This window comes from Bufo gargarizans, chromosome 2, assembly GCF_014858855.1.
Source record: "Bufo gargarizans isolate SCDJY-AF-19 chromosome 2, ASM1485885v1, whole genome shotgun sequence".
Lineage (NCBI taxonomy): Eukaryota > Metazoa > Chordata > Amphibia > Anura > Bufonidae > Bufo > Bufo gargarizans.
In genome coordinates, this window is record NC_058081.1 from 197,379,432 (window position 1) to 197,405,279 (window position 25,848).

The following is a 25,848-nucleotide window of genomic DNA, read 5'->3' on the forward strand; positions in this document are numbered from 1 at the left end:
GGACCATGTGATCACCGGAGTGATGTCACCACAGGTCCTTTGACTGCAATCAGCAAAGAAAGAGACTGGAGAGATGCTGGCTACGCGAGCAAGTGGATTAAGGTGAGTTTAATTTTTATTTAATTTTTTTAACCCCTCCAGCACTATTGTACTATGCATTCTGTATTCAGAATGCTATTATTTTCCCTTATAACCATATTATAAGGGAAAATAATACAATCTACAGAACACTGATCCCAAGCCCGAACTTCTGTGAAGAAGTTCGGGTTTGGGTACCAAACATGCCGATTTTTTTCACGCGAGTGCAAAACGCATTACAATGTTTGCACTCGCGCGGAAAAATCGTGCATGTTCCCGCAATGCACCCGCACCTTTTCCCGCAACGCCCGTGTGAAACCAGCCTTAGAGTAAGACACTGTAAGAATCTCATAGCAATCAATGATTTTTATTTTGCACTCGCACCACATAAGTAAGACCTAGAAATAAGATTCCAGAAATATCCCTGATCCTTGAATATGTAAAACTTCATTAATCTCAACTCTGTGCAGGAGTGGGATTGTGTAACAGCAATAGGGTGGGTTCACACAACGCGTCATTTTTGTGGAACCAAATCCGTATTAAAATCCACAATAAAATCAGCTTGTCGCATGTGGATTTTGATGAAGATCGAGCCGTGGATTACACTTATTGCATGGCAATGTATAAAATCCACAGTGAAACTTTGCAGCATCTCCACAACAGGTAGGGCAAGTTGCGGTTTTAAAAACCTTCAGCATGCCTTGGATCCGCGGTGGATTTTTTACACTGTGAGTGAATGGCGCTCGTTAAAACCCCATTCAGTACGGTACTTTGCTGCAGAATTTTGCAACTGAAATTCCAGGACAAATATGCGATGTGTGAACTCGCCCTTAGATCTTATCATTACAACATACAACAAGCCCTGAATAGAAGGAGATTTTGGGATGGGTCCACCGTCAGGGTTATACTTTCATTAGCAGACATGAAGAGAACCGAGCCTGGATGAAGACTGATTTTCCCATGGATTCCTTGGCTTGAGGCCTGGCCCCGGATCAGAAGTAGTATGCTTGCAGAATCTAATGGTGTGACCTGGTACTGTGATGTGGAAGATGGAACCTGCAACGATAAAAGTACAGAAAAGTCCATAATAAGTCATACTCGGAGTAAATACAATATAATTCTTAATTTTTTTTAAATTATTGCCAATTATTTCACCATCCCTTCAGGCCTCTACTATTCATCATTAGCAGCCAACAGTATGGAGAGCCCAGTAATACAATGCAGCAAATGCCTGTTCTCAATAAATTATACCCTGCCAGACACTTCAGCTTATCTACAATGAGCAGAAAGCATGTTGGATGGTGGGCTGGCCATGCCGAAATCGGGGGGTTAGCTGTCATTCATCTAATGTGTATAACTACCTTGAGGCTCTGTTCACATACAGTTGGGCGATACATTAAAGGGAGTCTGTCACCTACTCTGGGCGTTTTAGACCGCTCAGATCGTGTTATAGAACGTTTGCCCCCCATTAAAATCGTACCTCCCTTGTGTCTGTCCCACGTAGAGATCCTGAAAAAATTACTTTATAAAGTTATGCAAATAAGCTGTCGCAAGTGCCCAGGCCCCAGATAACTGCTCCTCTCCTACTTCGTCCTCCTTCTCTGGCTTGGAGATCTCACACTATCGGCAGAGGCACTGATCTTAGCGGTGCACAGGCCCGGCAGTAACCGACACTTGCGGCCGTAACTCCGCCCCTGGGCACTTGCGACAGCTAACTTGCATAACTTAAAAGGGGATGTCCGGGTTCAGAGCTGAACCCAGACATACCCTTTTTTTTCACCCAGCCCGTCCCCCTGAGGCTAGCATAGGAGCAGCTCATGCTCCGATGTACTCCCTTGCCCTGCGCTAGATCGCGCAGGGCACAGGCTCTTTTGTTTTCAATAACACACTGCCGGGTGGAAACTTCCGCCCGGCAGTGTGTTCGGTGATGTCACCGGCTCTGATGGGCGGGCTTTAACACTGCCCTAGCTGTTTTACTGGCTAGAGCAGCGCTAGATCCTGCCCATCAGTGCCGGTGACGTCACCGGGGTTCCTGTCAGCCCCATGGAGAGCCCCAGTACGTCACCAGATCTCCAAAAAATGCCTTTGCCCTGCGCGATTTAGCGCAGGGCAAAGGAGAGCATCGGAGCATAAACTACTCCGATACTCCTGTCAGGGGGAAAATGGAGGGATGTCCGGGTTCAGCTCTGAACACGGACAACCCCTTTAATAAAGTACTTTTTTTCAGAATCTCTACAGGCACAAGAGAGGTGCGATTTTAAAGGGGGGGAAAATATTCTATAAGGCAATTTGAGAGGTCTAAAATGCTCAGAGTAGGTGACGGATTCCCTTTAAGGCCTCTTGTCCACGAACGTAAGGGCTCCGTGCCCGTTCTGCGGACCGCAAATTGCGATCCGCAATGCACGGGCACCGACTATGGGGCAGCAGCATGCGGATCGCAGACCTTTTCACTTGAATGGAGTCCGCAATCCGTCCATTCCGCAAAAAGATAGAACAAGTTCTATTTTTTTGCGCAACGGAAGCACGAAACTGAACTCCACGGAAGCACTACGTAGTGCTTCCATTCCATGCTTCCGTTCCGCACCTCCGGATTTGCGGACCCATTCAAGTGAATGGGTCCGCATCCGTAATGCGGAATGCACACGGCTAGTGACCCGTGTATTGCGGAAACGCTGTATGCGGTCAGCAGCCCGGTCATGGAGGCCTAAAGGGAATGCGTAATTAGAAAAATTTAATTTTTTAAATAAGGGGGAGATTTATCAAACTGGTGTAAATAAGATCTTCTTTGGAAAATGGAAGGTGGAATCTGATTGCTATGGGCTACTAAGCCAGTTCTACACCAGTTTGATAAATCTCCCCCTAAGTTTTTATGTTAAATATATTTTTTTCTAATTTGTTGATTTTATTTTATTTTTGTATGTCTAAATTTAAAAATAATCATGCAGATTTACCATTGGCAAGTGGGTCTAAAATATGTCAATCTTCCTGTTCTTTGACAGCATCTATGTAGGCCATGGACACATTGAATAGGAGAGGACCTCATTGACTTGGGATAGGGGATGGGATTTTTCTAGGCATGCTCTGTGACCTGTGCAGAGGTCAGGATAGAGTAGAAAGCTGTGATATCACCTATGTGAATGCTGCGTTATCTATACAGAGGTGACAGTTGTCATCGTAATTTTGTCTATAATGACTACTAAAAAGTAACCTGTCCAGATACAGAGCAGGAAGTCTTGACATATTATTAGGCCTAGAAGCCAGTGTGATTTTCCTTTTTAAATATACAGTAGTGACAAAAAACAATGATTTAAAGAGCATGATTAACCCCAGTAAGACATGTATACTGCCTGTTAGGGTTGATCATGCTGAGATGCTCTGAGCACCACGTCGCCACTTCTGCTTCCGCACTGGAAGTACAGTCAGCGCATGCGCAGTTCAGCTCTCAGAGCGGGGACACCGACTGTACTCTTGTATTTGCAAGATTTCAGGGCCAGAAGGAGGAAGTGGTGAAGCAGTGATGCGAGGAGCTAGGTCAGCCCCTTGGTGCTCCGAGCACCTCATTAACATAAATATAAAAGTATATATTTCCTAAAACGACACCTCTGATTGCTGCAACTGAGGTGTCGTTCCACTCAGCACGATGAACCCTCCTAGGCAGTATGCCTGGTTTGCTAGCTTTGATCCGGATGACAGATGCTCATAGAGACTTTTGATCACTGGGAGATTGCTAGAACGAGTAGAGAAAAGCGCTCACATATTGCACTCTTTCCTCAACTGCGGGAATCAAGACAGGCCTATAGACTTCCTACTGAGTCTGTCTTGCTTCCTCTTCGCAGTGAGGAGAAAGAGCCCGATTATGCGAGAGCTCCGCTCTCCTTGACCTAGCAACTGCTGGGGATTTCAGCACTCAGACTTCCAGCGATCAAAGCCTTTGATGGGTCACTATGACATAGTAAAAGTCTTGTGAGTAACCCTTCCAAGGTGAAGAAAAGAGTAAAGCATGGAGCTAATTTACCTCAATTTTGATGACTGAGAAATCAGGGACGGGAGGGTTGTAGAGGAGGGCGTAGGGGTCTCCACTAACTGGTGTTGGGGTAAACAGCTTGTCAGCGGCTGGTGCTGGTATGTAGGTCAGCATTGCACACAGTGTATCCACATCGATAAATTTAGGAGTGAGTCCAGCTCGGACGGTGTTATCAGAACAAGCCATGCATTCCACGCAGTCTGTATTAAAAAATAAAAAGTTTATATGTGCATAATGTCTTAGGAACATTATTAAAGGGGTTGTCCAGCAGGAAAGAAAATTATCATCACTGGTGACATGTGCCTGGGTCGGGACATCCTCGCTGGAGCAGGACGTAGAGAACATCAAGGAATGGGCAGCCTTGGGAAGGGGTTTAGTGGGGTGAGCATACAATTTTTTTTGGAACCAAAACTTAGATATATAGATCAAAACAATCATAAATCATAACTCCACCACTAAGTATATTTAAATAATTATCAATTTTATTAGGTATCTCTGGAGTTACAAAATCTGGCCTCACATAAAGTAAGAACATTTAAAATCTATCTCAGACTTCGGGGGTATGGTACTTACAATTCATACATATAAAGTGCTTAGTGCAAAAAAATATATACGGTACATATAGAATAATATAATCAGTGCATGCAAAAAGTGCTGTCCTGTCCACAATATACGGAGGTCACAGAGCCAAATTTCCGACCCTAAATCTCACAGACATTACAAAGCACACTGCCATACATCAATATCATATAGTTAGCAGAAAACATAGCATACTGACCCAAGTATTTACCACAACGCCGTCATACTGTGCCCCGACGCGCGTTTCGCCGTCAGCTTTTTCAAGGGGTTATAAATCATAACCCCTTGAAAAAGTCTGAGATAGATTTTAAATGTTCTTAATTTATGTGAGGCCAGATTTTGTAACTCCAGAGATACCTAATAAAATTGATAATTATTTAAATATACTTAGTGGTGGAGTTATGATTGTTTTGATCTATATATCTAGGTTTTGGTTCTAATAATAGTGATATTGGGTCATTAATATAGTGAGTATAAGGGAAATATTTATTGGTGGTTTACAATTTTTTTTACTCATCTAAACCATGCTGAGCCGTTGTAAAGCTTTTTGCTCTCTGGACAACCCCTTTAAGCAGTCTATGTTTAGTTACACCACTGTTTTACAAATAAAATGCTGCACTTTTGACTCTTTTTTTTTTTTTAGGATATTCTCCATCCATTGTAAATCATAGCACTATGCTGTAAATTTACAGCAACGCTTCATGGATGGTTTCCTCTGCGGTCACACTGCAAATTGTAGACTTGGAGCCTAAGGCTACATGCACACGATCGTTGTGTGTTTTGCGGTCCGCAAAACACGGATGGCGTCCGTGTGCTTTCCGCAATTTTCGGAACGGCACGGACAGCCTTTAATATAACTGCCTATTCTTGTACACAAAACGCGGACAAGAATAGGACAGGTTATATTTTTTTTTTGAGGACCACGGAACGGAGCAACGGATGCGGACAGCACACAGAGTGCTGTCCGCATCTTTTGTGGCCCCATTGAAGTGAATGGGTCCGCAACAGAGCCTCCAAAACTGCGACTCAGATGCGGACCAAAACAACGGCCGTGTGCATGAGGCCTAAGGCCTCTTTCACACGGGCGTCATGTTTTTTGCCCGGATAAGAGGCGGGTGCGTTGCGGGAAAATGCGCGATTTTTCTGCGCGAGTGCAAAACATTGTCATGCGTTTTGCACTCGCGTGAGAAAAATCGCGCATGTTTGGTACCCAGACCCGAACTTCTTCACAGAAGTTCGGGCTTGGGATTGATGTTCTGAAGATTGTATTATTTTCCCTTATAACATGGTTATAAGGGAAAATAATAGCATTCTGAATACAGAATGCTTAGTATAATAGTGCTGGAAGGGTTAAAAATAATAAAAAAGTTAACTCACCTTCTCCTCTTGTTCGCGCAGATGCCACTCTGTTCTTTAGCTGTGGACTGAATGACCTGAGGTGACGTCAGATCACATGCTCCAATCACATGGTCCATCACCATGGTGATGGAGCATGTGATCTGACGTCATCAAAGGTCCTTTAGCCCACAGATAAAGAACAGACCGGCATCTGCGCTAACAAGAGGAGAAGGTGAGTTAACTTTTTTATTATTTTTAACCCTTCCAGCACTATTATACAAAGCATTCTGTATTCAGAATGCTATTATTTTCCCTTATAACCATGTTATAAGGGAAAATAATACAGTGAATAGACTGTCACCTAGAACCCATGCGTGAAAATCGCACCGCATCCGCACTTGCTTGCGGATGCATGCGATTTTCACGCAACCCCATTCATTTCTATAGGGCCTGCGTTACGTGAAAAACGCACAAAGAGGAGCATGCTGCGATTTTCACGCAACGCACAAGTGATGCGTGAAAATCACCGCTCGTGTGCACAGTCTCATAGAAATGAATGGGTCAGGATTCAGTGCGGGTGCAATGCGTTCACCGCACGCATCGCACCCGCACGGAAAACTCGCCCGTGTGAAAGGGGCCTAAGGATCATAGGATCGTTGATTAGCTACTTGATTATATGTACAAGCCTATTATTAGGAACAAATGCTTGTATTCCTGATAACTGGCACAAAATCATGCAATAGAGCCATTAGGGTATGGCCACACGGTCAGGTTTTCTGATGCAGTTTTGGAAGCCAAAAAACAAAAAACGGAACGGACAAGGAAATAAAATACATTCGTATGTATGAGCCCTAGTTCTGACAAATCTGTTGGCAATTGGCACCATTGTCACGGACTCCTACGTTCATGCATCTCACAACACTATTGATTAATGTCACTCAGAATCTCTGAGAGAGATGTCCCCAACATTATAAACTGTCGTCCTACTGGAAAGTGTACTATTGTCTAGCCATCACTATTTTAAAGGGAGTCCGTCACCACCATATGACCATATACAGTGCTTACATTGTCCTAGAGCACACCTATACATGAATGTAATAGTACATTTGTCTTTAGACATGCAGAAGCTTGAAAAACTAAGTTCAATTCATATGCAAATGAGCACTCGCAAGTTCCCAGCGGAGGCGTTCAGTGTGTAGGAGCCCAGGTTGCTCTGCCTCATTTCATCGTTTCCCCGCCCCAGCCTCTGCCTGCCCTCCTATTCCCTTGTGTCATCCTTCGGTCTGGCCGAGATCCCGCGCCTGCGCACTGCCCCATCTGGCTGGGGTGTGCGCACTGTGGTGCCTATTGTGGGTACGGCATCGCTTTAACTACTGCGCATGCGCCGGCGAACGCCTCCTTGCCGCTGGTTTCGTGCCGTTCTCCGGCGCAGTAGTTAAAGCAATACCGTGCCCACAATGGGCATCGCAGTGCGATGGTACTATTAAATTTATGTATAGGTGTGATATAGGACAATGTAATCACTGCATATGGCCATATGGAGGTGACAGACTCCCTTTAATACTATTTAGCAGAATGGCAATAAATAAGTAAGATATTCCAAGACTGCTTTCTATGGCATAAAGACTTTGTTTCACCAGATTCTACACTTACCTCCCTCCAAATATGCATGGGGTTCATTGGCTCCTAGATACATGGCCTCTCCAGGCTGAAGAGTCACCACATTGAGGAAATAGATAGCAAAGCAACCTATATCTCCAGGGAACTGTGAGTGCAGTGTGAGGAGCAGATCTCCGATACAGTACGACACATCTTCTGCCCTTTCAACTGAAATAAAAACAGGTAACAAGAAATGAGTCGATTATAGTATAATGTGACAGATCCCCATCATATATAAAGCTAAGTGTATGTGGGTGTATGTATGTCTGCTAAAGGAATCCGCACTGTCGCATTTACAATCACGAAATTTGGCACACAGGTACATCAGATCTCAGCTCTCTAGCACGTACCATTCCCAAGATATTCCCAAAAAATGCATTAGCCAAAAGAAGTCTGGTCACATGACCCTTATCAGCCAATAGAAGCTCTGCAGGCCCTTAGTCTCCACATACACACAGTTTTACACCAGGTTTCCAGCCATTTTTCTTCACTGCTGTAGGTCAGCTTTAAAGGGGCAGGGCCCTGTGGATGACACTGTTAAGGGATCAGAATGCTGTGGAGGTCACAGTTAAGGGGGCAGGTAGGGTGGCCATTCAGGCTGCCCTCAAAAGACGGACTTAAAAACCCCTCCCCTAGGTCCCGCTAAGCCACGCCCTGACCAAGTTAGGCCACACCCCCTCCCACTCCACAGCCGACGGGGATTTAAAAAATTAAGGTAAAAATCAACTTCTGTCAGCTGCAGGAGTGAGAGGGAGGGTGACTTTCTCCCTGCAGCTCACACTCAACACAGTGCTGCTGTCTAAGAGTGAGCTGTTCAAAAGGACATCCCTGTGTCTGAAAGCCAGACCGTCCGGCCTAAAACTGGACCTCTGGCCACTCTAGGGGCAGGCTGCTGTGGAGGTCACAGTTAAGGGGACAGTCTGCTATGGAGGTCAGTGTTAAGGGGCCACTGTTAAGGGGACGGGGTGTTGTGGAAATCACTGTTAAGGAGATGGGGTACTGTGGAGGTCACTATTAAAGGGGCAGGCGCTGTGGAGGTCTCTGTTAAGGGGGCAGGGAACGGGGGAGGTCATAGTTAAGGGGAGGTCTGGTATGGAGGTCAGTGTTAGGGGCGGGGTGTTGTCGAGGCCACGGTTAAGGGGGTGGCGTGTTGTGGAGGTCACATTTTAACAGAATGGAGCTCTGTGGAGGTCACTGTTAAGGGGAGGGTTATTGTGGAAATCACTGGTAAAGTGTACCTATCATTTCAATCTTTTTTTCTTAATTCAGTAGCTGTCATGTTAACCTTCAAATGTATAATATATTGTCTATTTAAAAGTAGTTAAAAAATACTCTATATGTGTCCTCACTTTTGCAGTTGCTACAATCGTCTTACTCACAAACATTGAAAATGTCTTCTGTTGTCAGGCATAATCCGTAGACTGACTCACTGCATACGTGTTGGTTAAGCAATGTGCGCTCCCGCACTGTCCGAAGAGCGCTCTCATTAGCCAGTTTCCCCCTTGCTGGTGATGAGTTGCAGTACAGAATTATGGGAAGTGAGGGCAACGTCAGAAGAGCGCTGCGTATGGGCAACGGCTACACTACAGTCCCGCCCCCTTAGAGCAGAAATGTAGATATTGCGAAGACGGAGTAACGGAAACTCTGAATTGAGACGTAAAAAAAAAAAAAAGGGGTTTGAAATGCATGGGATCGAAATGAATAGGAAGAAAAGGATGAACATCGTAGAAAGTAGTGTATAGAGGTAAGTTTGTCAAATGATAGATACACTTTACCGAGACGGTGTACTGTGTAGTTCACTAATAAAGGGGCGCCCGCTGTGGAGGTCACTATTAAGGGGGCAGGGTACTGTGGCAGTCACTGTTAAATTATTTCCAGCCATCTGCAATGAAGGTCCAAATGGATGTTAGGGGTTGTGTGCCTGCGCATTATCCAATTAGTGCTGCCAGTGTCAGACTGTGCAGAGACACCCCCCTAACTGGGTAACACCCATCCGGACCTTTATTGCAGACTGCTGGAAATAATCATAAGGGTAGATGCTCCAGATACATGGGGGATGCAAGCACTTACTAAATCACACATGTCAGGGGCAGTGACAGATCCCTTTAAAGAGAGCAGAGATAAACTTTGAGTGTATATTGCCTGTACCATACAAAAAGACAATAAAATATAAAAATAAAAAAGTACAGTAACATGCTAGAATAAAGGCTGCTCGACGTGTTTACCCATCCCTAGCCATACTCCTGTACGGTACCTTGCTGCGTTACACGCTGCACCAGTAAATTCAGTTGTTCTGCCAACTCTTTCTTGCCGCTCTGCATCATGCAGGTGAAGCACTGCTGCAGCACCTTCCGCTGCTCTGCCTCCTTACTGGGATCTTCTGCACTGGACTCCAGCAGTTGTGCCGCCTCCTGACCAATAAGTGCACGGAATTCTGGAATGGCTAGGAAATAATGGAGGGACACCTTTTAAACTGATATACCGTCTCCTTCAATGTGAAAATGCAGTTTTCATGTTTTGCTTATGATTTTTGGTGGATTTTTTGCATATTCTATCCCTGTTGTCTTAACACTTGGTTTAAAGTACTTATGCAGAATGGCAGCTGTACAGTTAAAGAGTCACTGTACTTTCACACAACTTTACATAAATCAATAGTACAAGCAAGTAGCAACTACAGGAAACTTTGTGATATATTTTATCACTGAGAAATGTCTAGTTCTCATGTTATCAGCTGTTTATCTCTCCTCTCCCCCTTGCTAATTGCTTTTCAGGTTGAAAAATGCTTTGAATTGCCTCTCAAGACAGACCAGCGATGCTGAAGTATCATAGTACACATGTCAATAGAAGTCTATGGAGAGAGGAGGGGGAGGAGTGAGCAGCAACAGTGCAAAAGAGTGAGACTGGACTCAAAGAGACTGCACAGCTACATGGGAGATTTATATCTCAGCACAAGTGCTAAATTCAGTACTTTTCTGTAATGTTCTTCATGATCCTGGGACTAGTTCTGAATGATTAAGGCCTCTTTCACACGGGCTGTGCGCCCCGCGAAATGCGGGCCGCAATGCACGAGCACAGTCCGTGGGGCAGCCGCAGTGGATTGCAAAAAGATAGAACATGTCCTATCTTTTTGCGGAACGGAAGTACGGGACGAAACCCCACGGAAGCACTCCGTAGTGCTTCCGTAGGGTTCCGTTCCGCATCTCCGGATTTGAGGACCCATTGAAGTAAATGCGGTCCGCAATACGGCAACGGGGTGCACACGCCCATGTGAAAGAGGCCTAAAAGAAGGTTAGGAAGCAGCCCCTCCTCTACTTTCTGTGTGTGCAGTGGATGTCAGCTAGATAACACCAACCATGTCCGAGAGATCTGCAAAGCAGATATTCAGCATGTACAGAGGAAAACTGCTACAAAATGCCAGATACAAGTTATATAGTGGCCAGAAATACACACACTGCACTACTGATTAATGCAGAGTTTGTTAAAAGGTTATGTATGCTTTAAAAGGGTATTTTTGGCACAACCAAAGGACATGCCATAAATATATGATGGATGCAAGTCTGCACACATCTCCAGAACGGAGATCCCAGACCTGCCTGGTGAAGAGGTCCCAACATCCATCGCTCTCTCCATTCACTTCTTTGGGAGTCATAGACACAGCAGAAGCACAGGCAGGAGGGGGATCTGGGGACCCCGGTTCTGGAGATTGGTGTGGGTCCTAGAGGTGAGACTAATATCTAACACAAAATTGCCATGTGTTAGGAAATCTGGGACTACTGTAATAACCAAAAAGATTGTCAATTCTCTCACATTTTGGCATTTTGCTATTGAGTTTTGGCAGCCATTTTTACAAACGTGACAGGAGGTACAGCCATATTAGCTCCTCAGAAGAAGAACGCCAGCAGTCCTTCTGTCAGCCAGGTCTATCATTAGCAAAGTGACCCTCAGTTTCTGAGCTGCTAATTCTGGCCTGTACAACTGAATACTACGACGCCCAAATCTCTGAATCCCTGCACAGGGAAATCTGTATTAGAGTTATGAGAATAACAGGGCATCCCATGTATGTGCCCAGTGTTGTGGTGATTGGTGTGTGTATGATGCATACCCTTCAAGAATCCTACAATCTCAGATATAGGTCTGAATCCACAAAGCCCTCGAAAAGGGGTGAGAGCAATGGCCATCTCTGGCTTGTGGTTGTCATCAGGATAATGCTGAGGAAACAGAGCATGCAGCTTCTTGGCCAGTGCCTAGGTAAGAAGATAATGAGAACAAAAAAAAAAGATGTCCGAGGTGTTAGAACAACAAATAATGAATCAGAGAGAGAAGAGTGAAAAAAGGAAAACAGGGTAGGATCACGTTCACATCGGAGTTGTAGGATCTGCTAGAGACTCTGTCAGCATGCTGTGCTATGTTGCCTGGTAAGATGCCAGGTTACATGACGGAAACTCAATGGACTTCATCTTGTAAACGGGGCCCGTTGGTACCGTTCATGTCCATTCCATTCCTCCCATAACACTGATGTGAATGTGGTCAAGATACAAAAAAAAAAAAACACGAAGATTTAATTAAATGTAGATGAGCTTTAATAGAGTCTGTGCCCATTAATCTTACTGCTGGCAACATTGGCCAACAAACTAACGTGTATGGTGCCACCTATTCTTCTCTGGCAACAGATATCAGCGGAAAGCAGCATTGGGTATGTTAGAGCTCATTCAACACGTCCACTCTGCCAGAGGGGTTTTGCAGCAGCTTTTTACCCGCTCACAATTGCTATGAACATGTACACGATACCATCTAAGGTAGTTTGGAGAACTTTTAGGTTACATTTCGTATGGCCGTCATTGAGGAAAGTTTCCTTCCACCATATGAGTGTTTTTTATTTTTTGCCTTCCTCTGAATCTCTGAATCGCCTTGCAAGGTAATAGGCTGAACTGGTTGGACATACGGTAGGTCTTTTTTCAAACATATGTTACTATCTTGGGGCGAGTTCACATCATTGCTAATAATTTCTGTTGTTTTGCTCCAAGGGCCAATGAAAATAACTGAAGTGCCAGCACATAACTTAGGGCTCTTTCACACCTGCGTTCTTTTCTTCCGGCATAGAGTTCCGTCGTCGGGGCTCTATGCTGGAAGAATCCGGATCAGTTTTAGCCTAATGCATTCTGAATGGAGAGAAATCCGTTCAGGATGCATCAGGATGTCTTCAGTTCAGGACCGGAACGTTTTTTGGCCGGAGAAAATACCGCAGCATGCTGCGCTTTTTGCTCCGGCCAAAAATCCTGAAGACTTGCCGCAAGGCCGGATCCGGAATTAATGCCCATTGAAAGGCATTAATCCGGATCCGGCCTTAAGCTAAACGTTGTTTCGGCGCATTGCCGGATCCGACGTTTAGCTTTTTCTGAATGGTTACCATGGCTGCTGGGACGCTAAAGTCCTGGCAGCCATGGTAAAGTGTAGTGGGGAGCAGTATACTTACCGTCTGTGCGGCTCCCTGGGCGCTCCAGAGTGACGTCAGGGCGCCCCAAGCGCATGGATGACGTGATCACATGGCACGTCATCCATGCGCATGGGGCGCTCTGACGTCATTCTGGAGCGCCCCGGGAGCCGCACGGACTGTAAGTATACCGCTCCCGCTCTTACTATGGCAACCAGGACTTTAATAGCGTCCTGGCTGCCATAGTAACACTGAACGCATTATGAAGACGGATCAGTCTTCAAATGCTTTCAGTTCACTTGCGTTTTTCCGGATCCGGCGTGTAATTCCGGCAAGTGGAGTACACGCCGGATCCGGACAACGCAAGTGTGAAAGAGCCCTAAGGCTACTTTCACATCTGCGCTTTCTCTTTCCTATGATGGATTTCAATAGCGGGGGGAAAACGCTTCTATTTTGTCCCCATTCATTGTCAAGGGGGACTGGACTGAACTGAACGAAACTGAGTGCACCAGAATGCATTCTGTTCCGTTTGGTTGCGTCCCCATCGCGGACAGAATAACACTGCAAGCAGCATTTTTCTATCCGCGATGTGGTGCGGAGCAAGATGGTTCCGTCCTGACACACAATGAAAGTCAATGGGGACGGATTTTCTCGGACACAATAGAAAACGGATCCGTCCCCCACTGACTTTCAATGTTGTTCATGACGCATCCGTCATAGCTGTTTTAAAGAGAATACAACCGGAACTGTTCAGAACGGATGCAGATGGTTGTATTATTGTGACAGAAGCGTTTTTGCTGATCCATGATGGATCCAGCAAAAACACTGGTGTGGATACATACTGTTTTTTGGAACTAATCTCTGTTGAGGTTCATTATTTAATATCTGGCTGCTTCCCCACCTGCATATTAAGGTCATAATCTGGTTATATATCTTGACAAAAGATTCTCTTGATGATGATGATGTTTCCTGATTATCTCTTGTAACCCCAATGTGTGTTTCTTTAATGTGTGTCTTTCTATCTGTTATCTCTAGAATGTAGTTCTGTGATGACTAGCCCATGACCAGAATATGTATCTTTTTCTATATGTATATGCAGACTGTAATTGAGTATACTGTGTATATATGTATATATATCTATAGATTTCCCTTCATATGGTTGCATTTGCTTATGCAATTCTTATGTTTATGTATTTCTCTTGTCACATATTGATTCATTGTTATTATAAATTAACAGGCCGTGAACAAGGTCCGGGAGGACCGAAACGTTGGCCAGTGGTGGCAAAACAAATAAAACCGTTTACTTTATTCATACTGATTCTAATAATATTGTTCTGGGGATAACATCCATCACTGAGCACCGAAGAAAATATTATACTCCGTAGAGTGCCAGCCATCAATTGTACATAGTTCTGAAAGTAGCCCAAGACACCAAGCAGAACAGACTCCAATCGGGAACCTTTTTTTTTTTTTTTTTTACTGGACAAAAAGAGTCCTGCTGCACGCAGTATGTTTTTGTCCGGTATTTTTGGTGGACGGAGCCTCTGACGCAGGTAAGAAAATAAAATAAACCACGCTGGAGGCTGCACAACGAATATTAATAACGTATATGTTCAAATGTAAAATTTCAACCGTGTATCAATAAAAAAAAAAAAGAATATGGCAGATAACATTTTTAACAGATACCTGTCTGGAGTTAACATCAAACTCAAGACTGCATCCAATAATTATCTTCGGTTTATGCTGTTGAAACCCTCGACAATCAGCGGATATAATAAAAAACCACCATAAATATATGTAGTACTACATAGCACTCTTTCAAAAGAATGGGCAACCATGATGGCCAATTTGAGTCTCCTAGAGCGGAGGTTCCTTGGCTTACCACTCCGATTAATAGAGGATCTTCCCAAGAGGAACCTTTCTTTGACATCCATATGCACAAGGCTTACTGGGGTAATTAGCGGCCTTTTACATAAGCCAATGATCAGGAATGAACATTCCTACAAACATCCGTTCTCTCAATCATTGCTCTATGTGAACGTGCCACAGATCACTGGACAAATGAGAAAATGCTCATTTCGCAGGTGACTGCATATTTTATACAGACAATTCCTGACAGGGACCTTAGATTGTGAGCCCCATTGGTGACAGTGTGATGCTAATGACTGTAAAGTGCTGCGGAATATAGCAGAGCTATATACACTCACCTAAAGAATTATTAGGAACACCATACTAATACGGTGTTGGACCCCCCTTTTGCCTTCAGAACTGCCTTAATTCTACGTGGCATTGATTCAACAAGGTGCTGATAGCATTCTTTAGAAATGTTGGCCCATATTGATAAGATAGCATCTTGCAGTTAATGGAGATTTGAGGGATGCACATCCAGGGCACGGAGCTTCCGTTCCACCACATCCCAAAGATGGTCTATTGGGTTGAGATCTGGTGACTGTGGGGGCCATTTTAGTACAGTGAACTCATTGTCATGTTCAAGAAACCAATTTGAAATGATTCGAGCTTTGTGACATGGTGCATTATCCTGCTGGAAGTAGCCATCAGAGGATGGGTAGATGGTGGTCATGAAGGGATGGACATGGTCAGAAACAATGCTCAGGTAGCCCGTGGCATTTAAACGATGACCAATTGGCACTATGGGGCCTAAAGTGTGCCCAGAAAACATCCCCCACACCATTACACCACCACCAGCCTGCACAGTGGTAACAAGGCATGATCGATACATGTTCTCATTCTGTTTACGCCAAATTCGGACTCTACCATTTGAATGTCTCAACAGAAATCGAGACTCATCAGACCAGGCAACATTTTTCCAGTCTTCAACAGTCCAATTTTGGTGAGCTCATGCAAATTGTAGCCTCTTTTTCCTATTTGTAGTGGAGATGAGTGGTACCCGGTGGAGTCTTCTGCTGTTGTAGCCCACCTTTCTTTCCCATTCTGACATTCAGTTTGGAGTTCAGGAGATCGTCTTGACCAGGACCACAACCCTACATGCATTGAAGCAACTGCCATGTGATTGGTTGACTAGATAATCGCATTAATGAGAAATAGAACAGGTGTTCCTAATAATTCTTTAGGTGAGTGTAAGTGCATAAAATAAATAATGAAAGTGTTTGAGCAAAACGACTGTAAGAACGATTGTTTGGGCACCTAACGTACGGATGATGACAATGGACTTAGTGTATTGTTGATTGGCGCTCATTTCGGGTATAAAATCTAAAAGGACCCTTTGTTGGATTCAGTTCTTGTTACCTTGTCTGGATGAGCTTGGATGGACAGTGCGAGCCTCACGGATAGAACTTTAAACAGAAAAGGCAGCTGGTCCTGGAACACTTCTCTGACCTTAGCCCCCAGACAATCTGGATGTGCTGCAATCCATTGTCCCAAAGTCTTCTGGTCAACACGGTTCTCTGTGATCAGAGCATCACCTTTGGGGTGAGTTCCCATCCACAACTATTAAGGGAAAAAATAAGATGATGAAAAAATATAATGATGATCCAGAGATTAGTCCTATTGGCAGAAGGGGGCTAGGAAAGACTCTTTTCTACCCTATGGCAAACTGATCTTTTACAGGCCATCTTCCTATGGACCACCTGGGGTTTGTAAGTATTGTCTAATGTGTACAAGGACAGTGTCACTGTTAGGCTCCATTCACACGTCCGTGGTGTGTTGCAGACCCGCAAATTGCGGATCCACAACACACCCGCCCGGCACCCCTATAGAAATGCCTATTCTTGTCCGCAGTTGGATAAGCTGAGCGGAGCGGGCTCCTGCTCTGCTAAGATAAGAGAACTGCATGTCAGGCTCCTGCCTGTGCACCCTCCTGGCATAGTACATGGGTGCCAGGAGTTAGTAATCCTCCTGGGTGCACAGGCAGGAGCACACAGTACTCACAGCGCTGTTGCTGCGGCCCCATTAATAAAATGTGTACTCTGTACTCTGCTGAGCAGTCAGAGGTGGACAGAGAAGTGAGTTTTAAGCACACAGAGAATGGGGTGCTTTAGGCAGGGATACATACACTGCAGACCCTGGAACCCAAGGGGTTAAACAGGGAATATAAAGTTGCTCATTTAGCTTTAAAGGGAACCTGTCACCTGGATTTTGGGTATAGAGCTGAGGACATGGGCTGCTAGATGGCTGCTAGCACATCCGCAATACCCAGTCCCCATAGCTCTGTGTGCTTTTATTGTGTAAAAAAAACGATTTGATACATATGCAAATTAACCTGAGACGAGTCCTGTCCCTGACTCGTATCAAATCGTTTTTTTACACAATAAAAGCACACAGAGCTATGGGGACTGGGTATTGCGGATGTGCTAGCGGCCATCTAGCAGCCCATGTCCTCAGCTCTATACACAAAATCCCGGTGACAGGTTCCCTTTAAGTTGAATTGTGTGATGTTATTTATGACATATTGATACTTCTAATACCTATAATTCTTACCTAACTTTGCATGCTTACTGATGCTTTATTACTTTTTAGACTGGGCAGAAATAACAAGATAGAGGAACCCTTTTTCCTTGTTTACTAAGGTTACCCAGACGAGGACGTCCTACGTCATCTAGGAGGTGCCGTAAATACCTGTATATTGTGTGATTTAATTCATTTATGTTATGGTTGATGAAGGCTCAGGATGGGCTGAAACGCCTCCCCGTTATAACATTATTTATGAACAATAAAAGAGATTAATTGACTGCAGAGAGTGAGTGCAGGGATTCCTTCTATACTTCACTGGGACTGGTCCCGCCACGTGACCCTCAGCTGTAATGTTTTTTAGTTTTTTTAGCAGAAAAAAAAAAAAAAAAAAAAAAAAAATATTGCTGACCACATCCATTTGTACACGCAAAGTCGCTCCTCTCTTGCTTGCCGAAGAACCTGCGCTAAGCGTGATGACGTCACCGCGCTCTCCCAGCATGATCGCATGGTGACGTCATCACGCTGAGTGCAGGTCCTTCACAGTCAAGAGAGGAGCAACTGCCTCTGCATGTGCAAATGGATGAGATCATTTTTTTTAACCCCTAGAAGGCACCTATATTGCACTAGCGTATCCGTTTTTAACGTTCGTGTGCATGTAGCCTTAGGCCTTACTCTCAGTTAGCTGCTCAGATCTGGCTCAGTGAAGGATCAGATTACATTGAAATCTAAGGAGAGAAGAAGGAGGAGGAGGAGGAGGAGAAGGGGCGGGGCTGACGGAGACAGGCAGAGGTAGAGAGACTGACATAAAGACTGCTGCTGGTTTGTGAATTACTGGATTTAGAATTAAGCTGCTCAGGTCTGTTGTATAGTGCCCTCCATTACTGCTGCTGCTTCGGAGGGTGTGCTATATACAGTTAGGGAGTAGGACCCCATGTTTCTTAATACCCTGTGTATGGACAGATATAATTCCAGCTAATCTCTGCTCGTTACAGAGAATTCCAGAGAGATTGTAGAGGGAAACCTGCTAGAAATTCCAGACACTGTATATTCCTCAAGTACCAAAAATTACCTGAAATGGTTACACTTTAAGCGCAATGACCAGGACTGCAATATTTCGGTATTTGCATTAATACAGTATATAGTGCATGTGACGGATATACAGTGTACTTTCTCTCTTACCTCTGCATATGGTTTATTTGGCTCGATCTTCCGGCCAGAGTCCCCACTAGCCCATAGTTGCGCTACCTCGCTGTCACTGCCCAGCTTGCCCCATGCATAGTCTTGCACCACACAGGACAGAAGAAAAACTGCATATGAGAGAAGAGGACTCAGGGTGAAGCATGCCACTCAATACACAACCACACAATCTTTAGGGAAGACAACCCCTCTACTGAGCTTCAAACGTGTGGACAGGTACAGTATGTATTTCCATAGAATTCCTGATGTCTGTTCCTTTTTCTGCAGATTGTTATGAACTCTACAGCCAAATTCACTCACAACTCTAAGGTCCCTTTCACACGAGCGAGTTTTCCGCGCGGGTGCAATGCGTGACATGAACGCATAGCACCCGCACTGAATCCTGACCCATTCATTTCAATGGGTCTGTGCACATGAGCATTGTTTTTCATGCATCAGTTCTGCGTTGCGTGAAAATCGCAGCATGTTCTATATTCAGCGTTTTTCACACAGCCCTGGCTCCATAGAAGTGAATGGGGCTGCGTGAAAAACGCATTGCATCCGCAAGCAAGTGCGAGTGCGATGCGTTTTTCACTGATGGTTGCTAAGAGATGTTTGTAAACCTTCCGTTTTTTATCACGCGCGTGAAAAACGCATCAAAACGCATTGCACCCGCGTGGAAAAAACTGAACAACTAAACGCAATCGCAGACAAAACTGACTGAACTTGCTTGCAAAATAGTGCGAGTTTCACTGAACGCACTCTGAACGCATCCGGCCCCAATCCGCAACGCCCGTGTGAAACCAGCCTAAGGCCTCTTTCACACGAGCGTGACGGATTAGGTCCGGATGCGTTCAGTTAAACTCGCACCATTTTGCAAGCAAGTTGAGTCAGTTTTGTCTGCAATTGCGTTCAGTTGTTCAGTTTTTCCTCGCGGGTGCAATGCGTTTTGATGCATTTTTCACGCGCGTGATAAAAAAACGGAAGGTTTACAAACAGCATCTCTTAGCAACCATCAGTGAAAAACGCAACCATCAGTGAAATGAATGGGTCAGGATTCAGTGCGGGTGCTATGCGTTCACGTCACGCATTGCACCCGCGCAGAAAACTCGCTCGTGTGAAAGGGGCCTAAACGTATAAAATCTAAGGAATGGAAAAGACACAAACGGCCACAAAATTAATAGATGTGTGTGTAATAATAGTAAATAAAATATAATAATTATAATTATCAAATGTATCAAAAGCTGTGCAGTATATATGAAGCGGTTTGTAGCTTTTTACTATTGATGACCTATCACTTCTATGGGATGGCTCCTTCTTAGGGTCCATTCACACGTCCGTAGAACGGGTCCACATCCGTTCGGGCAATTCTGCGGAACGGGTGCGAACCCATTCATTCTCAATGGGGACGGAAAGGATGTGGACAGTCCATTCACACTTCCGGTCTGCAGCTCCTGAAAAAAATAGAACATGTCCTATTCTTGTCCGCAATACCGGACAAGAATAGGCATTTCTATAGGGGTGACGGCCCGGTGTATTGCCGATCCGCAATACTCTATGGACGTGTGAATGGACTGTAAGGCTACTTTCACACTTGCTGCAAGCAGCGTTTTTCTGTCCGCGATGTGGTGCAGAGCAAGACGGATCCATCCTAACATACAATGTAAGTAAATGGGGACGGATCCGTTTTCTCTCACACAATAGAAAACGGATCCGTCCCCCATTGACTTTCAATGGAGTTCATGACGGATCCGTCTTCTATATGTTAAAAATAATACAACCCGATCCGTTCATAACGGATGCAGGCGGTTGTATTATCAGAACGAAAGCGTTTTTGCTGATCCATGACGGATCCAGCAAAAACACTAGTGTGAAAGTAGCCTAATTCACTTGAGCAGACAGAGCCGTCCCATAGAAGTGAATGGGAACACCATACTTGCAATTACTGCTGCTCACCAGTGCAATTGCTGCGGTGAGCAGGTAAACAGAGGAGAGAAAGCAGTGCTCATCAGTCAGACCCCGGCAATCTGATATTGATGACCTATCCTGAGGATTGATCATCAATAGTAAAAAAGCGGACAACCCCTTTAACATCACTTCTGAGTCCTCTTGATGAGGAGCTGGGATTTTCTGCACCAATAGCCTTTTTGCATGCTGTACATGATCTGCACCGCGTCCTCAGTGGGATCCAAACTCCTTCTCCGACTTGAAAATCAGATAAATTGACTGATCTTCCCATACAATGCATGCTCGGCCAAGGACAGGGCAGAAGGCTGCTGCCCAGACACATCTGGCGGAAGCTTATCTCCCCGCTGACAAAAAAAATTGGGCAATTGAAATGTAACTTTCCTGATCCTTATCTCCTCCAACATCTGCTCTTGGGGGATAATTGCGAGACCGTTGGCTGAACCTGTCAAAATCAGCAGGTTTGGCCGACATAGACTTAATATGTATGGCCAGCTGTAAAGAGGTTTTCTGGAGTACAATATTGATGTCCTATCCCCAGGATAGGTATAGTGGTCGTGCTTGGTACTGCAGCTCACTAGAATATTGTGAATAGGTCCAATATTCTAGGCTCAAAGTGTCACACTCTAGTCAGCTAATTAATCCATACCCCCTGAGCAAAGGGTACCTGAGCCTTTAAATTGTCTCAGTCTGGTTCAGTAGGAATCACAGACATTGGAAAAACTGCTGACATGACGGTTGTGCAGAAAACCATCACTGACACCTCCATAAGGAGGGAAGGCCTCAAAAGGCAATTGCAAAAGAAGTTGCATGTTCTCAAAGTGCCGTATCAAAGCATATTAATAGAGATGAGCGAACTTCTGTTTTAAGTTCGGCGTCTAAAGTTCGGGGGCGGGTTAGCGGAGAATCCCGATATGGATCCGGATATGGATTCCGACTTCCGTTGTGGTCCGTGGTAGCGGAATCAATAATCGGCCATTATTGATTCCGCTACCACGGACCACAACGGAAGTCGGAATCCATATCGGGATTCTCCGCTAACCCGCCCCCGAACTTTAGACGCCGAACTTAAAACAGAAGTTCGCTCATCTCTACATATTAATAGAAGGTTATGTGGAAAGGACAAGTGTGGAAGACAAAGGTGCACAAGCAGCAGGGATGACCGCAGCCTGGAGAGGATGGTCAGGAAAAGGCCATTCAAAAGTGTTGGGGACTTTCACAAGGAGAGGACTGAGGCTGGAGTTAATGCATCAAGAGCCCGGACATGAGCTTCAAATGTCAGATTCCTCTTGTCAAGCCTCTCCTGAACAACAAACATCGTCAGAAGCGTCTTAGGGTGGGCTCACACTAGTGTTAGGGATTCTGTTATGGCTTTTCGTTATAACATGGTTATAACGGAAAATAACGGAATTCCCAGACAGAATGCAAAACGGAAGCCCTTAAAAGGTATTCCGTTTGCTTTCCGTCCTAATAGAAGTCTATAGGAAAGTATAACGGATCCGTCTGGGTCCCATTATGCAAGACAAAAAACAAAGTCCTGTCGACAGGACTTTCCCAGACGGATCCGGTTTGATTCCCATAGACTTCTATTAGGACGGAAAGCAAACAGAATACCTTTTAAAGGCCTCCGTTTTGCATTCCGTCATAATACAGGTCTATAGGCAGAAGAAAGGATCTGTCCTTCGGTCTTATGGATTCCGTTATTTTCCGTTGTAACCATGTTATAACGGAAAGCCATAACGGAATCCCTAACGCTAGTGTGAACCCACCCTTACCTGGGCTAAAGAAAAAAAGAACTGGTCTGTTGCTCAGTGGTCCAAAGTCCTCTTTTCTGATGAGAGCAAGTTTTCCATCTCATTTGGAAACCAAGGACCCGGAGTCTGGAGGAAGAATGGCGAGGCACACAATGCAAGATGCTTGAGGTCCAGTGTGAAGTTTCCACAGTCTGTGTTGATTTGGGGAGCCACGTCATCTGCTGGTGTTGGTCCGTCTACCAGGAGATTTTGGAGCACTTCATGCTTCCTTCCTCAGACGAGCTTTATGGAGAGGGTGACTTCATTTTCCAGCAGGACTTGGCATCTTCCCACACTGCCAAAAGTACCAAAACCTGGTTCAATGACCATGGGATTACTGTGCTTGATTGGCCAGCAGACTTGCCTGACCTGAACCCCATAGAGCAGGCATCCTCAAACTGCGGCCCTCCAGCTGTTGCAAAACTACAACTCCCAGCATGCCCAAACAGCCTACGGGTATCAGCCTACAGCAGGGCATTGTGGGAGTTGTAGTTTTACAACAGCTGGAGGGCCGCAGTTTGAGGATGCCTGCCATAGAGAATCTATGGGGCATTGCCAAGAGAAAGAGGAGAGACATGAGACCGAACCATGCAGAAGAGCTGAAGGCGGTTATTGAAGCATCCTGGTCTACCATAACACCTCAGCAGTGCCATAGGCTGATAGCATCCGTGCCACGCGGCATTGAGGGGCCCAAACCAAGTACTGAGTACATATGCATGATTAGACTTTTCAGAGCTCCTACGTTTTTCTATTTAACATCCTTTTTTTTATTGATTTCATGTAATATTCTAATTTTCTGAGATTGTGACTTTGGGGTTTCATAGGCTGTAATCGAGAATCATCCCAATTATACCAAATAAAGGCTTGGAATATCTCGCTTTGCATGTAATGAGTCTATCTCATATGTTAGTTTCACCTTTTAAGTTGCATTACTGAAGTAAATGAACTTTTGCACGATATTCGAATTTTTCGAGTTTCACCTGTATGCGTATAGCTGTACTCTGAAAAGGACTGTGCCAAGTATGACAGTCACCCACAGGATAGGGAATAACTAACCGATCGTCAACCTGGACCGATCCCAAGAACGAGGATCTGATGTTCCAGTACTGATGGAGCTCCAGGCCAATCATGTGCCCTGCTGTGGGTAGCGGAGTACAGAGCTCAGCCATTTCCCACAGTCCATAAAGAAGGAATACAGGGGTAGGTCGGCTGCTTCCTCAGGACAGGAACATGGGACCCTTGTTGTTTGGATCAGGGGGTTTCCATTGTCAGACCCCCACAGATCAGTTAGTTATGCTCTATCCTGTTGATAGGGGTTGTCCTCAGGATAGGCCGTAGCAGGGGCCCCCAATGATCAGGTGTTTAGCTGTGGCTCCAGTGCCAGAACTACACATCTCCATCCATTGTGTAGTGAAAGGAGCTGGTGACAAAATCCTGGCCAAACCCAGGGTTGTCCTCAGGATAGGCCGTAGCAGGGGCCCCCAATGATCAGATGTTTAGCTGTGGCTCCAGTGCCAGGACTACACATCTCCATCCATTGTATAGTGAAAGGAGCTGGTGACAAAATCCTGGCCAAACCCTTTAACCTTGTGCAAATAAAGCTAATCATTGTACAATGAAGGGCTGTACAGCTTTATGTGTTGCAATTCTTAACCCTTTTATTGATTCGTGCTTCCTGTCGGTGTATAGAATTATTTGGCATCAGAATAGTGCTCTTAAAGGAATTCTCCGGGAATGATTTGAAATGGCCACCAGCAGCCTGTCCTAGAATGTGAGAAGGACCAGCTTCAGAGCTGCCTAGGGGGTGGAGCCTCACTACATCGCTCTACAGTAGATGGTAATGAAGTGATCCTACCTACGATATGTCATCATGGCTGAGCAGCCTGACAGGATAACTCACCAATATGTAGTATATGCAAGAGCTGGAGCGTAGTGTGAGGCCCACCCCACAAACCCGTCTAGGCAGCTCTGCAGGTGGAGGCAAAAAGTCCTGCTCACATTCTAGGACAAGTTGCTGGCGGCCATTTTAAATCACTCCCGGAGAACCCCTTTCACACGAGCGAGTTTTTCACGCGGGTGCAATGCGTGACGTGAACACATAGCACCCACACTGAATCCGGACACATTCATTTCAATGGGACTGTGTACATGAGCGTTTTTTTCACTCATCAGTTCTGCATTGTGTGAAAAACGCAGCAGGTTCTATATTCAGCGTTTTTCACACAGCCCTGGCCCCATAGAAGTGAATGGGGCTTCAGTGACAACCGCATTGCATCCGGAAGTGCGGATACAATGCATTTTTCACTGATGGTTGCTAGGAGAGGTTGTTTGTGAACCTTCAGTATTTTATCATGCGTGTGAAAAACGCATCGCACCCGCACTGAAAAAACTGAATCACAGACAAAGCTGACAAAATGGTGCGAGTTAGGCCTCATGCACACGACTGTACCTTTTTTTGCATTTTTCCCCGCAAAAAACGGAAACCGTCCGTGTTGCCTTCCGCAATTTGCGGAACGGAAGTCGGCAATATAAATGCCTATTCTTGTCCGCAAAGCGCGGACAAGAATAGGACATGTTATATTTTTTTTGCGGGGCCGCAGACCAGAGCCACAGATGTGGACAGCACATGGAGTGCTGTCCACATCTTTTGCGGCCCCATTGAAGTGAATGGGTCCGCATCCGAGCCACAAAAAAAAAAAAACAGAACGGACACAAACAACGTCCGTGTGCATGTAGCCGAGGCAATGAGTCCGGCCATTCCGCAAAAAGATAGGACATTGAAGTGAATGGGTCCACATCGGCGATGCGGAATGTGTGCCAAGCCCAAGTTCTATCTTTTTGCGGTGCGGGGGCACGGAACCCACGGTGCTTGCGGCTGCAATTTGCGCTCCACAGCACGGGCACGGAGGGGCAATGGTCGTGTGAACAAGCCCAAGTAGTACAGCGCTCTTCTGCACAGAACCTACTGCTGGACCGATACACGCTGTCGGACTACATCTCCCAGCACGCCCTACTGCCCCGATCAGGCCGCTGTGTGCGGCTTCATGTCCTTCCGCCCTCCGCTCACCTCTGGGTTCAGCCATCATTCGCCGATGCCACCTCGTCCCAGTTTACAGTGCGCAGCCACACCGCACAGCACGCCGGGAGCTGTAGTCCGCCTTCAGCCGCTGACGTTATGGCTACAATTTTGCCAAGTAAAGATTAGGGTTCGGGATTGTCGGGCGGTACGAGATTCGGTGCCGCTGCGGCGGTCCCAGCTTATAACAGACACATCATGTAATTACCATAACGTTTTATTGTCACCGAAACCACAGCAACCGGGAAGTCACGGGGCCTCACCTGTTGTAAACGTTACCGGGCTAACCGATAGGGCA

At 45.4% G+C, this 25,848-nt stretch overlaps 1 protein-coding gene across 3 annotated transcripts; it reads right to left on the reverse strand.

Moving 5' to 3' along the window:
- Positions 1-429: 429 nt before the first annotated feature.
- MPI (mannose phosphate isomerase) lies at positions 430-25,832 on the reverse strand. Of its 3 annotated transcripts, none has more exons than XM_044279869.1 (8): positions 25,814-25,832; positions 18,720-18,847; positions 16,377-16,577; positions 11,781-11,922; positions 9,933-10,121; positions 7,673-7,846; positions 4,094-4,302; positions 430-1,134 (listed from the first exon to the last, which is right to left on the reverse strand). In XM_044279869.1, exons 3-8 carry the CDS (start codon positions 16,569-16,571, stop codon positions 922-924), a joined length of 1,122 nt encoding a protein of 373 aa, XP_044135804.1. In that variant the 5' UTR covers positions 16,572-16,577; positions 18,720-18,847; positions 25,814-25,832; the 3' UTR covers positions 430-921. The 3 variants fall into 3 exon arrangements, with proteins under 3 accessions (XP_044135804.1, XP_044135803.1, XP_044135805.1); XM_044279868.1 differs by lacking the exon at positions 25,814-25,832 and adding an exon at positions 25,542-25,794; XM_044279870.1 differs by lacking the exon at positions 25,814-25,832 and adding an exon at positions 22,457-22,475.
- Between the last annotated feature and the right edge of the window lie 16 nt (positions 25,833-25,848).

What these genes read in the sequence shown, in the direction of transcription:
- MPI (XM_044279868.1), bottom strand. An exon ending in CCATGCATATTTGGAGGGAG is followed by an intron (nt 4,303 to 7,672) that starts GTAAGTGTAGAA and finishes TTTTTAATACAG; the next exon opens with ACTGCGTGGAATGCATGGCT. An exon ending in TCTCAGTCATCAAAATTGAG is followed by an intron (nt 1,135 to 4,093) that starts GTAAATTAGCTC and finishes TTATCGTTGCAG; the next exon opens with GTTCCATCTTCCACATCACA.